We start from the raw sequence: 23,373 nt of genomic DNA, 5'->3' as shown, positions 1-23,373 counted from the left end.
TGCATGTCTATATTCTTATATTCATTGTTACACATATCTTAGTACTACAGAGTGAAACTGTCTCTTTTTGTTGCAAATTTTACTCCAGACAGGTGTTTGAGTATGATTCCTGGTATTGGGCAAACCCCAGCTCAGCATGAATTAGATGGCCCGTTTTCTGCCTCTTTTCAGCCACCACTTAAAACATTTTGGTGGAGCTGAGCAAAACTGGTGTGAAAAAGCCAAAAGTTGCAAGTTTCATTGTGCAATACCACGTTGCTCCCCCAAAAATTGTGACTTTTCATAGCAATAAATTAAAGTATGGCATAATCGCTTTGATGAATTGGGGCTATAGTGCATTCAAAGTATTCCAATTATTTTATTTGGCTATACAATTAGGATTACATTTCCATGGTGGTACGCCATGAGTATGACACACCATCAGCCAAGTAGGTAGTAGAAACATGTAAACCGACTTCTGTTTGCTAAAGCTTTGGCAATGCAAATTTATAATTTTACTCAGCTATCAGCTGTTACGCAATGTTTATATGTAATATATACTTTTATGTAATGCAAAATAAGGCTGAGTTCACATGCATTAACCAATAAAGAAACAAGGCCATAATAAAGAATAAATACACCGGGGTACCACTACATAGTGATCCCCGAGTGGGTATGTTCTTCAATAACCATTGTATAAAAGGAGAACAAGAAGAACGGAAACCAAGAAAATAGTAGAATTTTTAATTTAATATTTTATTATGGAAAAATTGGGAATATTACAAAATAAAATGAAAACATAGAAGATCAGGTAAGAAACAGGGCTAGCAAAAATTTCGTGAAAAACCTGTATGAGATGGACAGGAAAACGAAAATTGAGCCCCCTCTCCCAGCCAGCGTGACCACAAGAGAAATATGGAAGTTATCAAATAATAAAGTAATAATTATCAAGGAGTAATGTCTGATACCTTTCTATTGTGTAAAAAATGACCTATACCTCCTGTTACGAGGGGGACCCGGGGAAGCGTGCCAAGATGGGGAATGGACAGCTTCCGCCGGTCAAGGTCCACTGTGCGGTGTAAGGGACCGCTGCTATGGTGGGTGAAGAGTGAGCGGGTTGCTGCTAGTGATCGTCTGGAATGTCACAGACGATCTATGTACACCGGTCTGCCCTAACCCGTGAGGGTTGTATGGCAGGGATCACACGGCTCGGTGTACCTGTTGCATGGGGAAGCACAGAGGTGCCCACGCACGTGTGCCAGTGGAAGTCACGAGAATATGGCACGAGGGTAGCACAGAGGTGCCCACGCACGTGTGCTTTCAATAACCAGGTGAGTCCGGTGGAGACTCGAGGAGCTCACCTGGAACAGGAACACGGCCTGTCAAAGGAGCTACTGCCGGAGCAGCAAGGCAGGGACACGGCCTGCAAACCAGGTGCTGCCTAAGCAGCAAGGGCCAAGCCCACAGAAGACGATAATGCCTGAGCAGTGGCGTGGCAGCACGCTGCCAGACATCCAAACATAGAAGGACGGTCGCGCGCCGCCATGATGGCAGGAGGAGCTTTTAAGGAGGTGTAGCTCCAGCCAAGGGCGGGCGCGAGGCGGAGATGACGGACTTGACCCAATCAGGATCCACGACATCCCAGCCTGGCCAGTCAGGATTCACCACGTCACCGGCCTTGTCATCAAGCCGTGTGACGTCAGTGGGCGAATCAGGATCCACCAAGCATAGCACATGCTCACCCTCCTGCCTCTGGGAAATAGAGGCGGGATCCTCGGTCTCATAATGTGTAGAGATAACGGGAGTCTCACTGCTTCCCTGAACAGCAAACCTCTGCACATTGCGCAACCTCACAGACCTTCGAGGCTGCTGAGCAGGAGGAGCTGCGGCAGGCAAGGAATGGGAGACCGCCTCATCTCTTGCAACAGGAGTACCACTAGGTGTCACTCTCGTGCTGCCTCTCTGAGGAGGTTTCTCCTGCATTCTGCGCAGTCTGGCAGACCTTCGGCGCTGTTGAGCAGGAGCGCTCGTGGCAGGCAAGGAGACTGTCTCATTCCTTGCCACAGGAGAGCCACGAGGTGTAACACCTCCGGTTGTGGGCAGCCATCTAAAGTGAATGGAATAAATGTCAGAGACATGATATCTCACACATGGCTGTCTTCGGTGGCGTGTTGGAATCAACAATGATCAGAAAATATGAATGCATGTGTACAGCAGTTAGAAGATATATTAACAAACCTAAACAGTGGCTATAAACTGTGTACATTACAGTGGCATAACAGAAGGCCAATAGTCAATAACGGGAAAACATGACAATAGACAGCTCAAATGTGGTATAAAAATGTCTCTGATTACAAAAAATGCCCATATGATGGAAATGGGAGGGCATATGTATCCTTTTAGTAAAGACAATAGGCCAGACTGCATATGCAAAAGAATAATACAGAGCAGATAAATATACCTGAGGCCTCTTTCATACGTACGTGCCTCCGGTACGTGTTTGGCAGTTTTCTCACGTACCGGAGACACGTACACACGTAGACCAAGGTATTCCTATGGTTTTGGACACACGGAAGTATTTACGCACGGAACGTGTGTCCGTTCCGTACTTACTTGTGTCTTTGTGTTTTTCACGCCGATATGTCCGTTTTCTCTCCGGCATCACGGGTGTCACATGGAAAGCAAACGTGTCACACGTAATGCAAACAGACCACACAGATGTGTTCCGTGTGACACGCACCGGAGAGAAGACGTGTCTGTGAGAAAAAAAACCAAACCATTACTCACCTTCTCCAGCTCTCCTATCTCTGCCGCTGCTGTCACTTGCTGATGACCGCCACTCATTATGCAAATTGAATATTCACTTCACTGCGGCCGGAAGCAGCAGCAGCGGGGAGTCGGCAGGACTGGAGACCGAAGATCAGCACCACGGACAGCGAAGCCAGTGACAGGTGAGTAGAAAGTTCCCATTCTACGTGTGTTATCATGGATAACACACGGAGAACATGCGTAGCCCATAAACACGGCTCACGGGGGGCAAAACGCACCTCTGACACGCCCGTGAAAAACGTTCGTGGTTTTTCACGAACGTGTGAAAGAGGCCTGAGGTGGAGAGTGGTCACAGTGAATGGGAGGGGGGATCCCCAATGATCGTTTCGCTAACTCTTTTTCCAGGGGCAAAAGGGGCAGTGAGTTCAAATGCATGTATATATATATATATATATATATATATATATATATATATATATATATATGTACAGGGGAATAAGCATTGAACACATCACCAATTTTCTAAGTAAATATATTTCAAAAGGTGCAATTGACATGATTTTTTTTACCAGATCTAAGTAACAGCCCATCCAATACACAGAGGCAAAGAAATCAAACCATAGACGTCCATAAATTAAGATGTGTAAAAATGAAAATGACGCCGGAAAAAAGTATTGAACACGTTTCTTGCAATTTAATTAATCTTTTAAGGACAAAGCCACTTTGTCAGTTAATAACAAAGCCTCATTTTTTTAAATCTGACCAGTGTCACTTTATGAAGTAATAACTCTGGAATGTTTTAACATATCCCAGTGAATAAATGAAAGTTTTTTTGTGACATCCTGTACTTCACGTTAGCAGTAAATTTTGCTTGCAATTATTTGCATTTATTTATGAAAATATAAAAATTTGCAAAAAATTGGAAACTTTCACAAATTTCAAATCAGATAGTAATACCACACAAAATAATCAATAAATAACATTTCCCACGTGTCTATTTTACATCAGCACCATTTTTTTACACATAGTTTTTTTGTTATTAAGTTGAAAGGGTTCAAAGTTTATCAGCAATTTCTCATTTTTCCAACAAAACCATTTTTTTTGGGACATCACAACGGAAGTGATATTGAGGGGCAAATGTGACAGAAAATACCACAAACTGATACCATTCTACAGGGTGGGCCATAAGTATGGATACATCCTGGGTGGGACATAAGTATACAGTAGATACACCCTGATAAAAAAGAGTAAAGTTTAATTCAAAATGGCGGCTTTGCAGATGGCCACTATGGGCGTCACCCAGCCTCAAATGATTTGCCCCTCCCATGTACTCCCACTTCCATTTTATCTGGGTGTATCCATACTTATGGCCCACCCAGGGTGTATCCATACATATGGCCCACCCTGTAAAACTGTTTGCCTCAAACTGCTCAACACAGCAAACAAGTTGATCAACCCTTCAGGTGCTTCACAGCAACTAAAGCAATGTTGAAGGAACACAAGAAAATTTTATTTTTTCCCCAAAAAATGTTTACTTTAATTTTTACTTTAACCCTGAATTTTGCATTTTCACAAGAGTAACAGGAGATTTCATCATATAATTTATTGTGCAATTTCTTTTGAGTACACCGATACCACATATGTGGTGTCGGCGCATGGCAGGGCTTGGTAGTGATGGAGCACCATTCAACTTTTAATGCTAAAATTGATAACGGACACTGTCACATTTGTAGAGCATCTCCTAAAAGTGACCGCAGTTTGAAAACTAGACCCCTAAAAGAATTTATCTAGATTTTGGGTGGGCACTTTGAACCCCCAAGGGCTTCACAGAATTTTGTAATGTTGAGCTGTGAAAATTATTACATTTTTAACACAAAAATGTTGTTTTAACTGTAAATGTATTAAATTCACAAGGGTAAGAGGAGAAAATGCACCACACAATTTGTTTTGCAATTTCTCCTGAGTACACTGATATCCCATATCTGGTAGAAAACTACTATTTGGGAGCATGGCAGGGCTCAGAAGGCAAGGAATGCCGTTCAACCTTTTGAATTCAAAATTGGATGGAATTGTTAGCAGACAGCATCACATGTTTGGAGAGCCCCTGATGTGCTTAAACAGTAGAAACCCCAGACAAATGACCCCATTTTGGAAAGTAGGACTCTCAAGGAATTCATCTAGATGTGTGTTGATCACCTTCAAATCCCCAGGTGCTTCAGAGAATTTTATGTGTAATAAAGATTTTATGTTTTCACAAGAGGAAATAGATAACAATGTTTGTGAATGTGACATTACCCCATATGTGACTGTACAGTATTGTTTGACCACATGGCAAGACTTCACTGTGCAGTGTAAGTGATAAGGCAGCTTTCTTCTTTGGGTCAGTGCGATTGCAGCAATATCAGATTTATAAAGTTGGGGTTTTTTTTTACAAAAAAACACATTTTTTCTTTTACAAAAAAACAGTTTTTCCCATCACCATATTTTGAGAGCTATAATTTTTCTACCTTTCTGCTGATAGTCATGTGAGGCCTTGTTTTTTGCAGGACAAGTGGACATTTTTATTACTACATTTTTTGGGCACAAAATGTTTTTATGATTACTTTTTATTCCAAGTTTTGGGATGCAGAAAGAACAAAAACCAGGAAGTCAGAAATAGTTATTTAGAGTTACTTTAGTGCCCTTCATGGTGTGGTAAAAGTAATAAGGCATCTTGGGCGGCACGGTGGCTCAGTGGTTAGCACTGCAGCCTTGCAGCACTGGGGTCTGTGGAAATTAATAGCGCTATATAAATGAATAAATATTATTATTATATTTATTCTTCGGATCAGTACGGTTACAGCAATACCATATTTATATCATTTTTTATGTTTTGCCACTCTTACACAATAATAACAATTTTGCAGAAAAAGGTATTGTGTTTGCATATCTGTATTCTGACAGCTGTAGCTTTTTATTTGTCCACTGATGGAGTTATGTGGCAGGTTATTTTTTGTAGGATAAGATCTTGTTTCCAGTGGTACCAAATATATGCAATTTTTATTCTCATCACTGGTCTCATGTATTGCAATCTGTCAGAATATGATAACAGTACAATTGTCAGTGTAATCTGGCCTAATAGGCAACCATACCTGGCACATACCTGGCACACCAAAAGCTTATTGTTTGACCTCTGGGTGCCATGGGAAGCATTGCCCCCTCTTCTGATTTTGCCACTGGGTGACCAATGGGGGTAAGAAAGGGAGCGCAACCCCCCACATCCTTCTAAATGTCACAATACCTGTGCGGTATATAGAGGGTTAATCAGCCAGGGGATTTGCGCACGCCATCTCTAGCTACTACTGCAGGAACTCAGCTGTTAGCGTGGCCGAGGTCCTGCAATGAACAGGCAAGAAAGTGCTAATATTCAGTACTTCTGTGCACGATCATATTGTAATCGGTCAGTTACACTGACTAACCAATCACAGGGATCAGGGTGCAGGCACCGCAAACATGGGTCACCGCACCTCATCTCGTGCCGGGCAGCTGTCAGTGATTGCTGTTGGCATGGAGCTGTCACTGTGTGTTTACACAAACACAATTTGCCCAAAGGGCAACTAGAGGTACCCTAACTAAAGATTAATAAAACTTAACTTTTATTCTCAGATATACACTGAACAGATCAATCTAAAAAATAGCAGCAAAAAGAGCAACCTAATACTAAGTCATGTATCCGGCTGCGGACCAGGTACTATACTCAGGTGGACAATGGTCCTACAATATCATCATTGGTATTGCCCTACTCTGCCTAAAAAATGCTAATAGCCACCCCTATTAATAGCCTAAGAGGAGGCTATTAGGTTTTTATAAGCAGAGTAGGGCAATTTTATTAATTGATTTAATGAGTCTGGGTATGTCCGTGCCTCCGGTACATATGAAAAGGACGTCACATGTACCGGAATCACGGAGGTGTCAAGGAGGCCTTAAGCTGTAAAGTACAAAACCTGTGGTGATTTTTTTCTATAGAACCAAATGTTACAGTAATATTTGATTGCAAAACAGTTGTGAGATTAAATGTGTCTATTTTTTCTTATATCTTATATATTATTTCTTTGTTTAGGTTCTGATAACTTTTCTATTTCCCATTGATTACTGTTGGTGGTGGATAAAGTGATTCAGAAATGACTACACGACTGTTTGAAGAGAAAGAACATGTATTGTATTATCTAAAATACAGATTTTCTCCACCACAAAAGATACAAGACATGATCTTCAACTATATTCATCAAAAAGTAAGACGCAATTTCACTAGAAGTTCTTTAAGTGCTTTATTAAAATTGTTACATTTATTGGTGTGTTGTTAAATGAGTATAAGTATCTCTTACACTTCAACAAATTCAATCACAAGATATTTCTGTAATATCAATTTCACAAAATGTTCATTTAGAAGCATTTTAGCTTTCATATAATAACTGTAACACCCATATCTCATGTGGCTCTACTGAATGAGTATTATACAATCACAGAATCACACGAAGCCTAAGTGTTAAAACAGTAACAAGGATGATAGTTTTTATGTCTATGGAAAACTGAAATGTGCAATTTATATACAGTAAATGTAATCACAGATGCTAATAGTATGCAAAAATCTCCTGTTCTTTAATTCCTTCCCTCCGCAGCCAATTTTGTTTTTCTGATTTAATTTTTTCCTCTCCTGTTTTAAATAGCTACGACTGTTTTATTTTTGCACTGACATAGACATAGGAGGACAGCTGTTCCCAGAGCAACTACACTCCTGAAGATCCGAGGTCAAGGGTTAGCTGTTTCCCAATATGACGCTTTTCTAGAAAAAATGGGGACGATAAAAGTATTGTGATTTGAACCTGTGCAGTACCAAGATTAGCCTGACCACTACCAGCAAGCTGTGGCACATGTCATCAAAGCCCTGACTAGGTGGGCCAAAGGCCGGGGTCCACAATCAGTGTCTTTGAGTGACACCACTGCCTTTTTTCCTGTGCAACATGCTTGTCAATCCCCTGTCCAAGATGCAGGCAGAGATGCCTCACCATCAGCAGCATTGTCCAATTATTTGTCCCAGAGCAGTGTTTAGCTGTCCCTTCCCCAGGCCTTGGAACAGAAATGCAAATACTCAGCCACCTGTCTATAGGCCTAATTATTAACAGAGCACATTTCCAGACTGCTTGACCCGGAAATGTTGTCATTTAGGCTTGTGGACACTTACGCTTTATGAATGCTCATGGCAGTGGCTGTCCCTCGATACTCGTTACCCAGCTGACACTATTTTTCATGGTATGCAGTCCCAACCACATACCAACACATGTCCCATAACAACACCAATGCCCACACCAATACAGTTACTGGAAAGGTCTACTTTACATCCGACACATAGACAAATATTTGTGGCTAGGGTGCTACATTTTCCTGAAGGCAAACTGGGTGAACCTTGTTGGCGACTGAGCAGAGTCAAACCCTAAAATGGTGCACATGCTACCGACGCCAAGGATTGCAGACACTAGTTCTATCAGGATTTCCCACACCTCCTACACCAGTTCCTGCAACCCCTCCTCCTCATCCTCCAGCTCCAATTTGACATCTCCCAGCAAGTCATCCGTATCAGTAGCAAGTTGAAAGTACTGAAGTACTGCCTCGGTGAAGTGGCAATAGGCTGTGGTGAAACTAATTTATTTTGGAGACAAACAGCACACTGCGCAGAGTAGTGGAAAGGTATAACAGAACAGACAGAACAATGACTTTCACCACATAATTTACAACCAGACATGGTCTTGTGTGATATTTGTCGTAACCTGTTGGCGACTTGAAAGCTTGGCAAGTCCGCATACTTACCATGTCTGGCTGACATGCTCAACTTAGTGGTTCAGCGGTTTCTGAAAATCTTTCCAGATTTGCATGAGCTACTTGAGAAGGTAGTCCATGCCTTACCACAAGTCAGCTACAGCTGCCACCAGTCTGCTGCAGCAGCACTTGTAAGTGCCATCTCACAAACCAATGTGCAACGTGTCCACAATTTGGAATAACACATTATACATGTTAGTAAGACTTTGTGAGCAGCAGAGGGCAATAGTTGCATACAAGCTGCAAAATGCTCATCAGCTTTCCTCTTAGCCTCCACACATAACAACCGTTGCGTGGGCATGGATGCCTGACATCTGTGAGGTTCTACAAAGGTTGGTGGAATCAAACAAGATAGGAAGCTGTGATGATGCCATAATTAGGGTAAAAATCTCACTTCTGTGTCTACTCAAATGCTCGCTGCTCAAGAATAAAGAGGAAGCTTTGCATGTGGACCAGTTGGAGATGGAGAAACAAATTATACAGGCTGATAATACTTAGTCCAGTCTCATCTTATCTTCTCACCCAGATTGGGAGATGATGAGGAGGAGGATGAGGAGGAGAATATGGAGAGTTGTCCTCCTCATGGAGACAAGGACATCTTGTCTGTTGGAAGTCTGGCACACATGGTTAATTTTATGTCCCACAGAGTTTCCCCTGACCCCCACGTTATATGCAGTTTGGCCAACATTGATTACTTGTTCATCCTTCTCGACCCACACTAAATGGAGAACTATTCATACTTCCTTCCTGAGGTAAAGAGGGCTACTATAATGGTGCAGTACCAGAAAGCTCTAATTGAATAATTAGTATAAGATCCCTCAACTGATAATGCTGATGGCAGAAGTCATAGTTTCTTGGGCAACCAAGGAAAAAAGATGAGGGAAAAATACACCTGGTCCAATGGAGGCAGGAGAACACTATTACACATCTGGGACAGTTTCATGAGACCCTCCCAATGCCTGGGACCTCATGTATGGGGTAGTTTGACAAAGAGGGAAAAGTTTATGAAGATGGTGATGTTGAAAGAGGACCTAGCCAATCATACTAACATCCTCTGCAATTCCTCTGTGCTTTAAAACTATTGGGTATCTAAGTGTGGCATGAACTGTCTCTTTATGCTTTTTAGGTGCTGGCCTGCCCTTTCACTAGTGTTTTCCTAGAGTGGGTTTTTAGTGCCACCATGGGCATAATAACTGATCAATTGAAAATTCAGAAAGGCTGACTCTTCTCAAAATGAACATGGACTGGATTGGCCCTGACTCTTCAAACCCAGAGTATGACAGCAGCAGAACATAAAGCCAAATCAAATGTTTCTTTTTTTCTGGTGTACCCCTTCCCACTTCAAAAAGGGTATACAGTTCATGATTTATTATTTTTCTTGTCCTCTTCCTCCTCCTACACCTTATTAACAGGGTTATCATGCGGCCCTCACTTTGTAGGGGAGCGCAGGACAATATTATTTAAGCCAGAACAGTGCGAACATGTGTTTGGTTGGGAGATAATGCTTCTAATCTATTTCCCAGGACCACCCTGTTTTCCACATGTTCCAGTCTCAGTAGCCAAGAGGCTATACCACCTTCTCCTCAACCTGATCTTCCTTCCTCCTACCATGGCGAGTCAAGTTATCCCACACTCGGACACACTGAGGAGCAACTCTTTGCATTTTTATTGATTGATTCTAGCTTCTCGCCCTGCACCTTTTAGGAGGGACATAAGGATATCTTATGTAGTGATGTCCAATAATTTGAGCAGCCATGGTTAAAAGAATACGACGGTGTGCAATGTCAATTTGTGTCTGAAGAGGTTGATGATAATGAGACACAGATGCCTAAAATGATGTTGTTAAGTCAAGAAGTAAGGAGGAGGACAAGATTGCAGAAGTAGTTGATGAGGTGGTGGACGATGTTGTCACTGACCCAATCTGGCAAGGTGTCATGCAGAGTGAGGACAGCAGTGCAGAGGCGTCAGCATCAGCAACTGGCAAGAAGAGGCAATGGGGGGGCGGGGGGGGCAGAAGGAGAAGGTGGACAACTGTTCTCTAGAGCTCTTACACATGGAAAGTTCCAAGGCCAAGGGGTAGATGTTCCTTTTTTTCTGGTCTAGTCCCAGGCACACTTTCAAACTCTTAAAAGTGTATATGGTTCAGGGTTTAATATTTTTCTTTCCCTCCTTTTTCTTCTCTACTATATGAACAAAATGTAGCCCTCACTCTAACATTTTAGAGGGCCGTCAGGTGACCCTCCCTCATAAAGTTTGGAGAGCCATGAGGCGGCCCTCACTTTTAAGTTTTGGAGGCACATCAGGCGGCCTTCACATAATTTTTGGGGGGCCATCAGGTGGCCCTTACACAAAAATTTTAGTGGGTCATAAGGCGGCCCTCACTCATACATTTTTAAGAGCCATCAGGCAGCTCTAACTCACAATTTTGGAAGGCCATCAGGCTACGTTTTACAGGGCCATCAGGCAGCCTTCACTCATAATTATTAGAATGCCATTCCATGGTACTCAACACTATTTTTCACTGTGTGCCATACACTCCTTATACCAGCTTGTGTCCCATAAGATCACCAGTTCCCTGATCAATGCAGTTACTGAAAAAATCCACTTATCATCCAACAAATGTATGAATGAGGGACACCTGATGCCCTTCCAAAAATTATGGTCGAGGGCCTCATGATAACTCTGTGGAAATGGTAGAGGTAAACAAATATTAGGAAAATCAGCAGATGCAATCTTGTGCGTGGTGAGTCCAGAAATTGCAGTTCTAACTATTAAGCCACTGTGCTGCCCTGCCAAATGAATGTGAGAGGGACCTCCTAAATGTATTAGAGGGCTCTCTAAAATGTATGACTGAGGGCCACCTTATGGCCCTCCAAAAATTATGATTGAGGACCACATGATTCTGTAGATATTGTGGAGGAGGAGGCAGCCAAAAAAAAAATAAGATCCACAGATGCATTGTTGTGCTCAGTGTGTCAAGAGACTACAGTGCTAACTACTGAGCCACAGTGCTGCCCTACCAAATATATGACAGAGGACCTGCCAAAATTTCTGTCTGGTAGATGGCCATCTGAAGGCCCTCCCAAATGTATGAGTGAGGGATGCATGATGACCCTCCTAAAATTATGGTTGAGAGCCTCATGATGACCATGATGATGGTAGAGAAGGAGGAGGAAGTCAAAACAAAATATGATCCGCAGACACCATCTTGTGAACAGTCTGTGCAGAGACTGCAGTGCTAACCACTAAGCCACCGTGCTGCCTGTAACAAACCGGGGTACGGGGCCTCCTCGTTTGTCTTCTGGAGCAGTTCCTCCCCGTACCCGAAGTCGCTTGGTCCGGTCTTCTGAACCACGCATGCTGACCAGGACTTTTTGGCATTCTGACACTAAGGCGGGCTTTACACGCTGTGACATCGCTAGCAATTGCTAGCGATGTCGAGCGCGATAGCACCCGCCCCCGTCGCACAGGCGATATGTGGTGATTGCTGCCGTAGCGAACATTATCGCTACGGCAGCTTCACACGCACATACCTGGTCGGCGACATCGCTGTGACCGCCGAACAATCCCTCCTTCAAGGGGGACGAGCGTTCAGCGATGTGTGATGCTGCAGGAACGAGGAACAACATCGTACCGGCAGCAGTAGCGATATTATGAAAAGGAGCGATGTGTTACTGATCAACGATTTTTGACGTTTTTGCGATCGGTGATCGTCGCTCCTAGGCTTAACATGCAGAGATGTCGGTAACGGCGCCGGATGTGCGTCACTAACGAAGTGACCCCAACGATATATTGTTACCAATGTTGCATCGTGTAAAGCCCGCCTAAGTGTCAAAAAGAGCCTACTGAGCATGTGTGGGATTCCTATGGGTCTTTTGTCACTATCTGAGCATGCCAGTGATGTGGCACGTTCCTATTGGCCACAGTGACATCATTGGTGATGTGGTACATTCCCATTGGCCGCCGTGACATCATCAGTGATGTGGCACGTCTCCATTGGCCACTATGACATCATCAGTGATGTGTAAGGCTCTCATTGGCCAAAGGGGCTGGCTACACGTGGTTCCTCCATCTTGTGGGCGGTACAGAGGTGATAAATAGACCTGACGCCCACATGGAGGTGCGCACTCGTCTTTGTGCATACTGCTGTACACATCTTAGATAGGGTTAGGCGGCAAAGTCCCACCGGACTGATTGAGAGTCAGGAGGCATGTTAGGGTGAGGCATTGCGGTCATATCCGTTAACCGAGTTAGAGTCAGTAGCTGGCAAAGCTAAGCTCCAGTGATATCGGGCTTGGGCGGCTTTTGGACCAGTGGCCAACTGGCTGTACCATATTTGAAGCCGATATAGGAGCAGTACCCTGTGCACTCACCACTGCATATACCCTGAGCCTCTACTAGCAGGATACGGCTAGTGTTCTGCTTGTCTGCTCCTATACATACCATGTATTGTTGGTTTTTGTTTGTCCACCCGTCTCTTGATGATTGCCCACAAGTTCTCAATGGGATTAAGATCTGGGGAGTTTCCAGGCCATGGACCCAAAATCTCTATGTTTTGTTCCATGAGCCATTTAGTGATCACCTTTGCTTTATGGCAAGGTGCGCCATCATGCTGGAAAAGGCATTGTTGGGCGCCAAACTGCTCTTGGACAGTTGGGAGAAGTTGCTCTTGGAGGACATTGTGGTACCATTCTTTATTCATGGCTGTGTTTTTAGGCAAGACTGTGAGTGAGCCGATTCCCTTGGCTGAGAAGCAACCCCACACATGAATTGTTTCAGGATGCTTAACAGTTGGCATGAGACAAGACTGGTGGTAGCGCTCACCTCTTCTTCTCCTAATAAGCTGTTTTCCAGATGTCCCAAACAATCGAAAAGGGGATTCATCTGAGAAAATGACTTTACCCCAGTCCTCAGCAGTCCACTCCCTGTACCTTTTGTCGAATATCAGTCGGTCCCTGATGTTTTTTCTGGAGAGAAGTGGCTTCTTTGCTGCCCTCCTTGAAACCAGGCCTTGCTCAAAGAGTCTCCGCCTCACAGTGCGTGCAGAAGCACTCACACCAGCCTGCTGCCATTGCTGAGCTAGCTCGACACTGCTGGTAGTCCAATCCCGCAGCTGAAAAAGTTTTAAGATACGGTCCTGGTGTTTGCTGGTCCTTCTTGGGCGCCCTGGAGCCTTTTTGGCAACAATAGAAGCTCTCTCCTTGAAGTTCTTGATGATGCGATAGATTGTTGACTGAGGTGCAATCTTTGTAGCTGCGATACTCTTCCCTGTTAGGCCATTTTTGTGCAGAGCTATGATGGCTGCACGTGTTTCTTTAGAGATCACCATGGTTAACTGAAGAGAAACAATGATACCAAGCACCAGCCTCCTTTTAAAGTGTCCAGTGGTGTAATTCTTACTTAATCATGACTGATTGATCGCCAGCCCTGTCCTCATCAACACCCACACCTGTGTTAATGGAACAATCACTAAAACAATGTTAGCTGCTCCTTTTAAGGCAGGAATACAATGCTGTTGAAATGTGTTTTGGGGGTTAAAGTTCATTTTCTTAGCCAATATTGACTTTGCAAGTAATTGCTGTTAAGCTGATCACTCTTTATGACATTCTGGAGTGTATGCAAATTGCCATTAGAAAAATGTAAGCAGTAGACTTTGTAAAAATTAATATTTGTAGCATTCTCAAAACTTTTGGCCATGACTGTAGACTCTGTGAGTTAACAGAGTTCTGTTCATTTACTATATTATTTCCTTATCTGACTCTGTCATTTAATAGAGTTCAGTATACATAATGCAGTATCGTGTGGCCTAGAACACAGTTACTGCATATACAGGTCCTCTGTGATGGGACAGAGTCTCTTTACATCTGTTGGTACCTCTGTGTGACCTGTAACATAGAGTACCTTAGTTACCGGGTTACTGTTGAGTTTCAGTAGGGCCTTGTGCCACCAGCTGCAGTTCTGCCATCACTGCACGGTGGACCCTGACCACTGGTAGTAGTATATCTTCATCTATTCCTATACCAGGAGGTCCCCCCATAACACTGCCCTCCCAAATGTATGAGAGAGGGCCCGCCCAAATGCATTAGAGATGGCTCTCCAACATTTCTCGTAAAGGGCTACCTGAGGGCCTTCCCAAATTTAAAAGTGAGGGCCCTCTCAAATATATGAGAGTGCATTCCCAACTGTATGAGTGAGGGCTTCCTGATAGCCCTCCAAAAATTATGGTTTAGGGCCGCATGATGACTTTGTGGATATGGAGGAGGAGATAGAGCCCCCGAAAAAAATAAAATCTACAGATGCCATCTTGTGCGCAGTATGCCCAGAGACTGCAATGTTAACCACTGAGCCAAAATGCTGCCCTATTAAATGTATGAGAGATGACCCTCCCAAATGTATGAGAGAGGTCCCTCCAAAATTTCTGGTAGTGGGCCACCTGAGGGCCCTCCCATGTATATGAGTGATGGTGGCCTGAGGGTCCTCCAAAACTTATGTACCAGCCAACATTGAGTGGGGACACCATTGTGTCAGTTTTGGGTGCAAACCTCTGTGGTCAGGCAGGAATAAAGCATGGTTAAGTTTACAGAAATGTAAGCCTGTTTTGGGTCGTTTGACTAGATCTCACCTGATTTGTACATCATTGTGTGTATAAGGATGCAGTGATAAAAGAAAAAAGTCTATTTTTTGCTAGATTGCACTAATAGATTACACTGCCTGTATACTGCTTTTTTGCACTGCTCTGCAAAGTTCTGGCATGCGACACAGTATAAGGTTTCAGAGATATTCACACACCATGGCACACTGGAAAACACTCTATTATTTGCTAGATTGAGCAAATAGATTACACTGCCTGTACACTGCTGTTTTGTACCACTATGCAAAGCTGTGTGATGCAGCACTGTATTTGGTTTAGAAATCACCTATGACTGTCCATGAGTCCTACAGGCTACTATGCCTACAATGTATTTGTTTTCTTCATAACTAAACCTATCACTGTCCCTCACTACAACAGTGTGCGCTCCCTATTCTAGTCAAAGCAAAATAGTGCCTCTATACAGGCACGGGGTTTGCCAGCCAATCACATGACTGTGATGGCTCAGGAATTGCCTAGAGGCTAAAAGCTTGCAGTCTTTCAACAAGCCTTTTTCGGGTGACAAACCCAAACATGAACCGAACGTACAGTTAAACGTCTATAAAAATGGGTTTCTTCTTGCCACTCTTCCATAAAAGTCAGATTTGTGGATAGATTCTCCCACCTTAGCTGTGAATCTCCAGACCTCCTCTAGATTGACCATAGGTCTCATGACTGCTTCCCTAATTATTGCTCTCCTTGCTTTTGATGTCAGTTTAGGTGGACGGCCAAGTCTTTTGAGGTTTGAAATTGTGCCATACTACTTCCAGTTTTGGGTGATGCGTTGAACAGTTCTAATTAGGCGACTTCTGGAGGCAATTCGTCACTCAGTACAAGATTTTTTTTAGTGGTATCAGACCACAGAGGACAAGTTTCATATTTATAATTTGAAAATATTTTGAAAACCAATTATTTAATTTACTCTTCACAGATACTTACTATAATGTGTTAGTATGTCCCATAAAATATATTTAAGTTTATAGTTGTAATGTAAAAAAAGGTGGAAAGGTTCATGGAGTACGAATACTTATTCAAGGAACACTATATACACAGTACATTTTTTAAAAAGTCTCTTAAATTACTTTTTGATCAGTTTTTTTGAATATTTACTATGTTTTCTGGTTTTCCAGTTAGACAAACCTTATGAGCTTGCTGTTGATGTTGGCTGTGGAACAGGACAAAACACAAAAATTCTGGCTTCACATTTTCAGAATGTTTTGGGAGTAGACGTTAGTGAAGCCCAAATTGAGGAAGCCAAGATTGCAGTTAATTTTCCAAATACAACATTCAGGTAAAAACTTTTATAAAGTGGAATGAATCACTGTTGTGGTAAAGGTTAAAAATTTTGATAAATACAGCATGAAAACAATATACAAGATTATATATATCTATATATATATATATATATATATATATATATATATATATATATATATATATATATATATATATATATATATATATATATATGTGTGTATATATATATATATATATATATATATATATATATATATATATATATAGATATAATTATAATAAATATATATATATAAAATATATAAAGCTGAATGTGTGTATGTATGTATGTGTGTGTGTATGTCCTGGATTGGCATCTGCACCGTCGCAGCTACAGCCACAAAATTTTGCACACTCACACGTCTGGACCCCGAGATCGTCATAGGCTATGTTGTGAGGCGAAATTTTAACCCGGCGCATTCCAATTTACGAATCAATTTTGCCCCTATCTACATAATGGGAAAAAAGTGAAACGAAAAGTGCATCCGCACCGTCACATTTACAATCACGAAATTTTGCACAGACACCTCATGTGATCCAGGGAACGTCGTAGACTATGTTTTGACAGGAAAATGTAACCCCACGCTTTACAGTTACTCTCCAAAAAACATGGCTCCATTAAAGTAAATGGAGCCTGGAACTACAGGTTATTAGTAGGAGCTGTGATTGGTTTCTATAGGAACAAAAGGCATTCATAGTATAAGAAGCTTATATGTGAGGTAATAAGATGTCAGTGGGGAGACGGATAGAGAGAGACAGACAGACAGAGAGACAGACAGAGACAGACCTGGAAAGAGACAGACCTGGAAAGAGACAGACCTGGAAAGAGACAGACCTGGAAAGATACTGACCTGGAAAGAGATAGATGGGGAAAGAGACAGATGGGGAAAGAGACAGATAGACAGACATGCAGACAGGGACAGAGACAGGCAGACAGGGAAGGAGGAGACAACCAGAGAGACAGACAAAGATAGATGGGGAAAAACACAGACCTCGATAGAGACAGACAAGGAAAGAGACAGACAGAGACAGGCAGACAGGGAAAGAGACAGACAGGAAAAGACACAGACAAAGAGACGGGGAGACAGACGGGGAAAGAGACAGACATGGGAAAGAGACAGACCTAGAAAGAGACAGATGGGGAAAGAAACAGAGAGATAGAGACAGACAAAAAAAGAAACCGACAGACAGGCAGATAGGGAAAGAGACAGACGGGGAAAGAGACAGACGGGGAAATAGTCAGACCTGGAAAGAGACAGACCTGGAAAGAGACAGACCTGGAAAGAGACAGACGGAGCACATTACTTGGCCAATGTAGTTAAATCTGTGTGGAATATCTGTCGTGTTGAAATATATGCTGTGAAATGCTTCTATTAGCTTAGTTTTTGCCTTTTTTTACATTTCTATCTATTTCTTTTGTGGTTTTTGTGTGCAGAATACATTTTTTGTTAATACATTCTATTTTGCTAACAACAGTTATTAACCCGGGCGAAGCCGGGTAGTATAGCTAGTGTATATATATATATATATATATATATATATATATATTGTTGGACTATGGCTGTCATGTTCCTGCCCATTCCTGCCCATGAAGACACCAATTGTGTCATTATACTGTTGTGTACAAAGTTTTGACATTTTGAACAATGTCTTGCATTCTTTATGTATAATATGTTATGTGAACTGTGCTCCTGTGTAATGTATAACCTATGATACGTAGTATGAACTATGATACATAATTTTGATAATGTGTAACGTAAGGTAATATGCCGTAATGCGTAACAGCACTTGTTTAGAAAGTTGCCTGACTGTGAAGGGGTGAAGTGAAAGGGAAAGTGACGGCTCATTCTAGAGGAGTCAATGAAAAATAATAAAAGTGATGGACGTATAGTCAGTCGGTCATGAGGGTTGCATACAGTGGGTGGTCTATGGCAACAAAGGAGGGGAGCCGGAAGGCGAGATAGTGCAAGCCTTTAGTTTTGACAGAGACACAGAGAGTGAACAGCATGGAAATGAGAGACTGATTCTGGAACAGAGTGGACCCAGACAATAGAAGTCAGAGGACAGGACTCTAGTGGCTAGACCATTGAACCATCAACGTACTAGGTTAATCTTAATTGGCGAGTGAATATAGTTGATGATCCAAGCAGTATACCTATAGATGTCCGTGAGTGATGAGACCCTCAAAGAGATTGGAATTGGGACTGCAGGATGGAAAGGGAATATGATCAACACAAACTGCACTGCAACACTGGGCGAGGCTGCGCTTGGACTCACATGACCAGTAAGATCAGGACCAGTGGGACTTTAGACCTTGTCCGAACCTGCCTTGCAAAGCTGCAATGTGTTGGAAGGTATGTGTCTACTATCTGGATTGTGAAGTTATTGCAAAGAATGAACCATTGAGTAAAGTGTTGTTTAAAAAGAGCTGTTGGTCTCCTTGTGATTATAAGTCATCATCCGATCTTGGCCAGTCAACACTAGTGTCAATATGAAGCCTAAATGGGTTCACAGCTCAAATTGTACACATTCATTTATCCACCTTTTATGTAGCATGCTGGGGCATCTAGAGTCAATCTCTTGCCCAAGACTACTGCCCCTTGACAACCTACAATTGTGTGCCCTGTAAATAACTCAAAACACAGCCATTAATGTCAAAACCGTTGGCAAGAAAAGTCAGCACATCCCTAAGTGAAAGTGGCCAAATTGTGCTCAAAGTGTCAATGTTTTTAGTGGCCAACATAATTTTCAAGCACTAGTTTAACTCTCTTGGACATCTAGTTCACTAGAACTTCACAGGAGCCACTGAAATTCTCTTCCACTCCTCCAAGACGACATCATGGAGCTGATGGATATTAGTGACCTGGCGCTCCTCCACCTTCTGGTTGAAGATTCCCCACAGATACTCAATAGGGATAAGATCTGGATACATTCTTGGCGAGTCCAGCATCTTTACCCTCAGTTTGTTGAGCAAGGGAGTGGTCATCTTGGAGGTGTGTTTGGGATTGTTATGTTGGAATACTGCTCTGTGGCCCAGTTTTCAAAGGGAGGTCATGCTCTAGTTCAATATGTCACAGCACATGTTGGCATTCATTGTTCCCTCAATGAACTGTAGCTCCCCACCGCCGGTAACACTAAAGCAGCTCCACACCATGACACTCCCACCACCATGTTTCACTGTAGGAAAGACACACTTGTCTTTATACTCCTCATATGCTTGACACCAGCTGAATCAAATAAATTAAACTTGGTCTCATCAGACCACAGGATATGTTTCCAGTAATCCATGTCCTTAGTCTGCTTGTCTTAAGCAAACTGTTGGCTTTCTTGTTTATCATCTTTAAAAGAGGCTTCCTTCTGGAATGACACTTATGCAGACAAATTTATAGTAATGCATTGCATCGAATGACCTGAGCAATGACAGACTGACCCCTCACCCCTTTAACCTCTGCAGCACTGCTGGCAGCACTCATACGTTGATTTTGGAAAGTCAACATCTGGATATGATGATGACCACGTGCACGCAACATCTTTGGTTGACCACGGCGAGGCCTTTTCTGAGTGGAACCTGTTTTGTCAAACCACTGTTTGATCTTGGCCACAATGCTGCAGCTTCAGGATTTTGGCAATCTATGTATAGTTTAGGCCACCTTTATGTAGATTTATTATTTACAGATCATCAGATAATTTTTTGCCGTCAGGTGCGATGTTGAACTTCCAGTTACCAGTATGAGTGTGTGAGCGATAACACAAAATGTAACACACCTGCTTCCAATTCACATCTGAGATCTTGTAACACTAGTGAGTCACTTGACATCGGGGAGGGAAAATTGCCAATTTTGCACAATTTGGCCATTTTCACTTAGGGGTGTCTTCACTTTTGTTGCCGGTGGTTTTGATGTTATTTGCTGTGTGCTGAGTTATTTAGAGGTCACACGAAATGTATGCTGTTATACAAGCTGAACACTGACTACTTTACATTGTATGAAAGTGTCATAAAATATTTACAAAAATGTAAGCGGAGTACTCACTTCTGTGATATACTGTATATATATATATATATATATATATATATATATATATATATATATACACACATACAGTATATACGCATACATAAATATGCAAACTAAAATACAATTTGAAGTTATCTGCAGCAACCTGTATCCTGTGTTAGCTAAATGAAAGCTATATTTGAAAAGCAAATCCAGAATATTGTTGTACTGTGTCTTTCAAATATCATATTATTAATGCTGGTATAATGTCCAACCCTTTTAGTAATACTGATCAAATATCATTTTACAGAGTTTCACCAGCCGAGGAAATTTCAGTAGATGATGAGTCTGTAGACCTACTAACAGCACATGCTGCTGTCCATTGGTTTGACATTGGAAAGTTTATGAAAGAGGTAAGATGAAATTTTTTATATGGCAAAGAAAAATGACTCTCCTTGATAGAGTTGAGCGCGGTTCGTGGTTCGTGGTTCTCCAGTTCTAGGCTCGAGTGATTTTGGGGCATGTTCTAGATCGAACTAGAACTCGAGCTTTTTGCAAAAGCTCGATAGTTCTAGAAACGTTCGAGAAAATCATAGCTTGGTTTCTGCTGTAATAGTGTAAGTCACTCTGTGAATCAAACTATTATCACATTTCAGTGTATAGTGTGCGTGAACAGCGCCTTCAGATCACTGCTGTTTCTATAATGGCGATCGCCATTTTTTTTTTTTTTTTCTTGTCTTCTTTCCCTAAGCGCGCGCGTCTTGTGGGGCGGGCCAGCATGTCAGCCAATCACAGACACACACACAGCTAAGTGGACTTTGAGCCAGAGAAGCAACGGCATGTGTGATAGGATCTGCATGTCACATGTCCCTGCATTATAAAACCGGACATTTTCTTCACGGACGCCATTATCTGCCTTCTGCGTCTTTGGTGTCAGACATCACTGTCGCAGCTCCGGCCTCCTGAGTCCTATAGCCGATACAGCTGTATGCGCTGCATACACAGCGTTAGACAGCTTAGGGAGAGCACTTTATAGCAGTCCTTTTAAGGGCTCAAACCGGCAGGGTCAGAGAGCCATAGGTGACAGGTCCTGCAAACAGCAACAGCGTCTGTGTAGCCAAGGTCAGGGATTTCCTCCCTGCATTTCACCATTAGGAGGGAATAGAAAGGCAGGCTTCCATTCCTCTACCCAGAGCACCACAATCCTGCCACTGTACCCTCTTGTCCTCTGCACACTCCAACTCATTATAACTAAGCCATTATACTAGCAAACACTCAGTGTACCTAGTGGCATCCTATCTGTGGCTATTGGACTTTGCTATAGTCCCACTAGTGCAAGGACATTTGCAGAGCACGTCTGCCTGCATTGCACACTACAACTTTTTTAAACTAAGCAATTTTACTAGCAAACACTCAGTGTACCTAGTGGCATCCTATCTGTGGCTATTGGACTTTGCTATAGTCCCACTAGTGCAAAGACATTTGCAGAGCACGTCTGCCTGCATTGCACACTCCAACTTTTTTAAACTAAGCCATTATACTAGCAAACACTCAGTGTACCTAGTGGCATCCTAAACGTGGCTATTGGACTTTGCTATAGTCCCACTAGTGCAAAGACATTTGCAGAGCACGTCTGCCTGCATTGCACACTACAACTCATTGTTACTAAGCCATTATACTAGCAAACACTCAGTGTACCTAGTGGCATCCTATACGTGGCTATTGGACTTTGCTATAGTCCCACTAGTGCAAAGACATTTGCAGAGCACGTCTGCCTGCATTGCACACTCCAACTTTTTTAAACTAAGCAATTTTACTAGCAAACACTCAGTGTACCTAGTGGCATCCTAAAGGTGGCTATTGGACTTTGCTATAGTCCCACTAGTGCAAAGACATTAGCAGAGCACATCTGCCTGCATTGCACACTCTAACTTTTTTAAACTCAGCCATTATACTAGCAAACACACAGTGTACCTAGTTGTATCCTAAACGTGGCTATTTGTTACGGCCGGGCGGTCGGGCAGACCCAGGAGGTGGATCCACTGGACCGAACTCTAAGATGGAGGTAGGGAGTCCGGCAGCTGAAGCACTGAAGGGCAGCAGGATAGTCCGTGCAAGTGAAGACAGCGGAGGAGTCCCTGGGACCACGGAGTCACAGAAGGTAGTCTTGGTGACGTAGCTCAGGTTCGGAGGCCGAGATGATATCAGGCGGAGTCCGGAACCTCTGGAGCAAGATGACGGGTCACCGCAGGGATCCGAGATGGCAGGTGCTGTCGGATGGCAGACGGACAGCGTGCGGGGTTCGGGATACGGCAGACTGGATGGCGAGGCAGGTACGGCTCTACAAAGAGAGATAGGTGAGTACAGGCACATAAACACCAGGAGACCTGACTCCTAGCTCAGGGAACACGAAGATCAGGCCCCGCCCCCTTGGACAAGGACCCCCTTTATACCCTGAACCTGACTAACCTCATTTCCTGTTACTGGACGCTGGCCCTTTAAGAAAGGGTCAGTGACCGCGCGCGTGCCCTAATGCGCATGCGCGCGGCCCGGGTGCCAGAAGCCAGGGAAGGAGGCTGCGAGGAGGACGCAGGAGAGCCGGCCAGGGCCTGGGAAGATGTCGGACGCCGGGATCGGCGACCAGAGGACCTATGGAGGACGGGCACCGGAGGCTGGGACGAGGGGAGCGTGGCAGGTGAGCCGGGGAGCGGAGCTGAGGACCCGGGGAGGGGAGCCGAGGACCCGGGGAGCGTGACAGTACCCCCCCCCCCCACGCCCCCCTCCCCGCAACCGGGACATGAAGGCACGGATAAGAGGAGTGCCTACGTTCTCCCTGGGCTCCCAGGACCTATC

General features: G+C 43.3%; 1 protein-coding gene across 1 annotated transcript in view; it reads left to right on the top strand.

The window, feature by feature from the left end:
* LOC142246655 (uncharacterized) overlaps positions 1–23,373 on the top strand; it is a 94,680-nt gene that overhangs the window by 12,804 nt on the left and 58,503 nt on the right. Inside the window, exons 2-4 of the mRNA XM_075319721.1 lie at positions 6,848–7,019; positions 16,360–16,520; positions 20,831–20,933. Of these exons, the coding sequence (XP_075175836.1) occupies positions 6,909–7,019; positions 16,360–16,520; positions 20,831–20,933 (375 nt within the window). The 5' untranslated portion in view covers positions 6,848–6,908. The remainder of the gene's footprint in view (positions 1–6,847; positions 7,020–16,359; positions 16,521–20,830; positions 20,934–23,373) is intronic.

Source organism: Anomaloglossus baeobatrachus, chromosome 7 (assembly GCF_048569485.1).
Source record: "Anomaloglossus baeobatrachus isolate aAnoBae1 chromosome 7, aAnoBae1.hap1, whole genome shotgun sequence".
Lineage (NCBI taxonomy): Eukaryota > Metazoa > Chordata > Amphibia > Anura > Aromobatidae > Anomaloglossus > Anomaloglossus baeobatrachus.
Note: the sequence above shows the minus strand (reverse complement) of the source record. Positions and strands in the feature narration are given on the sequence as shown.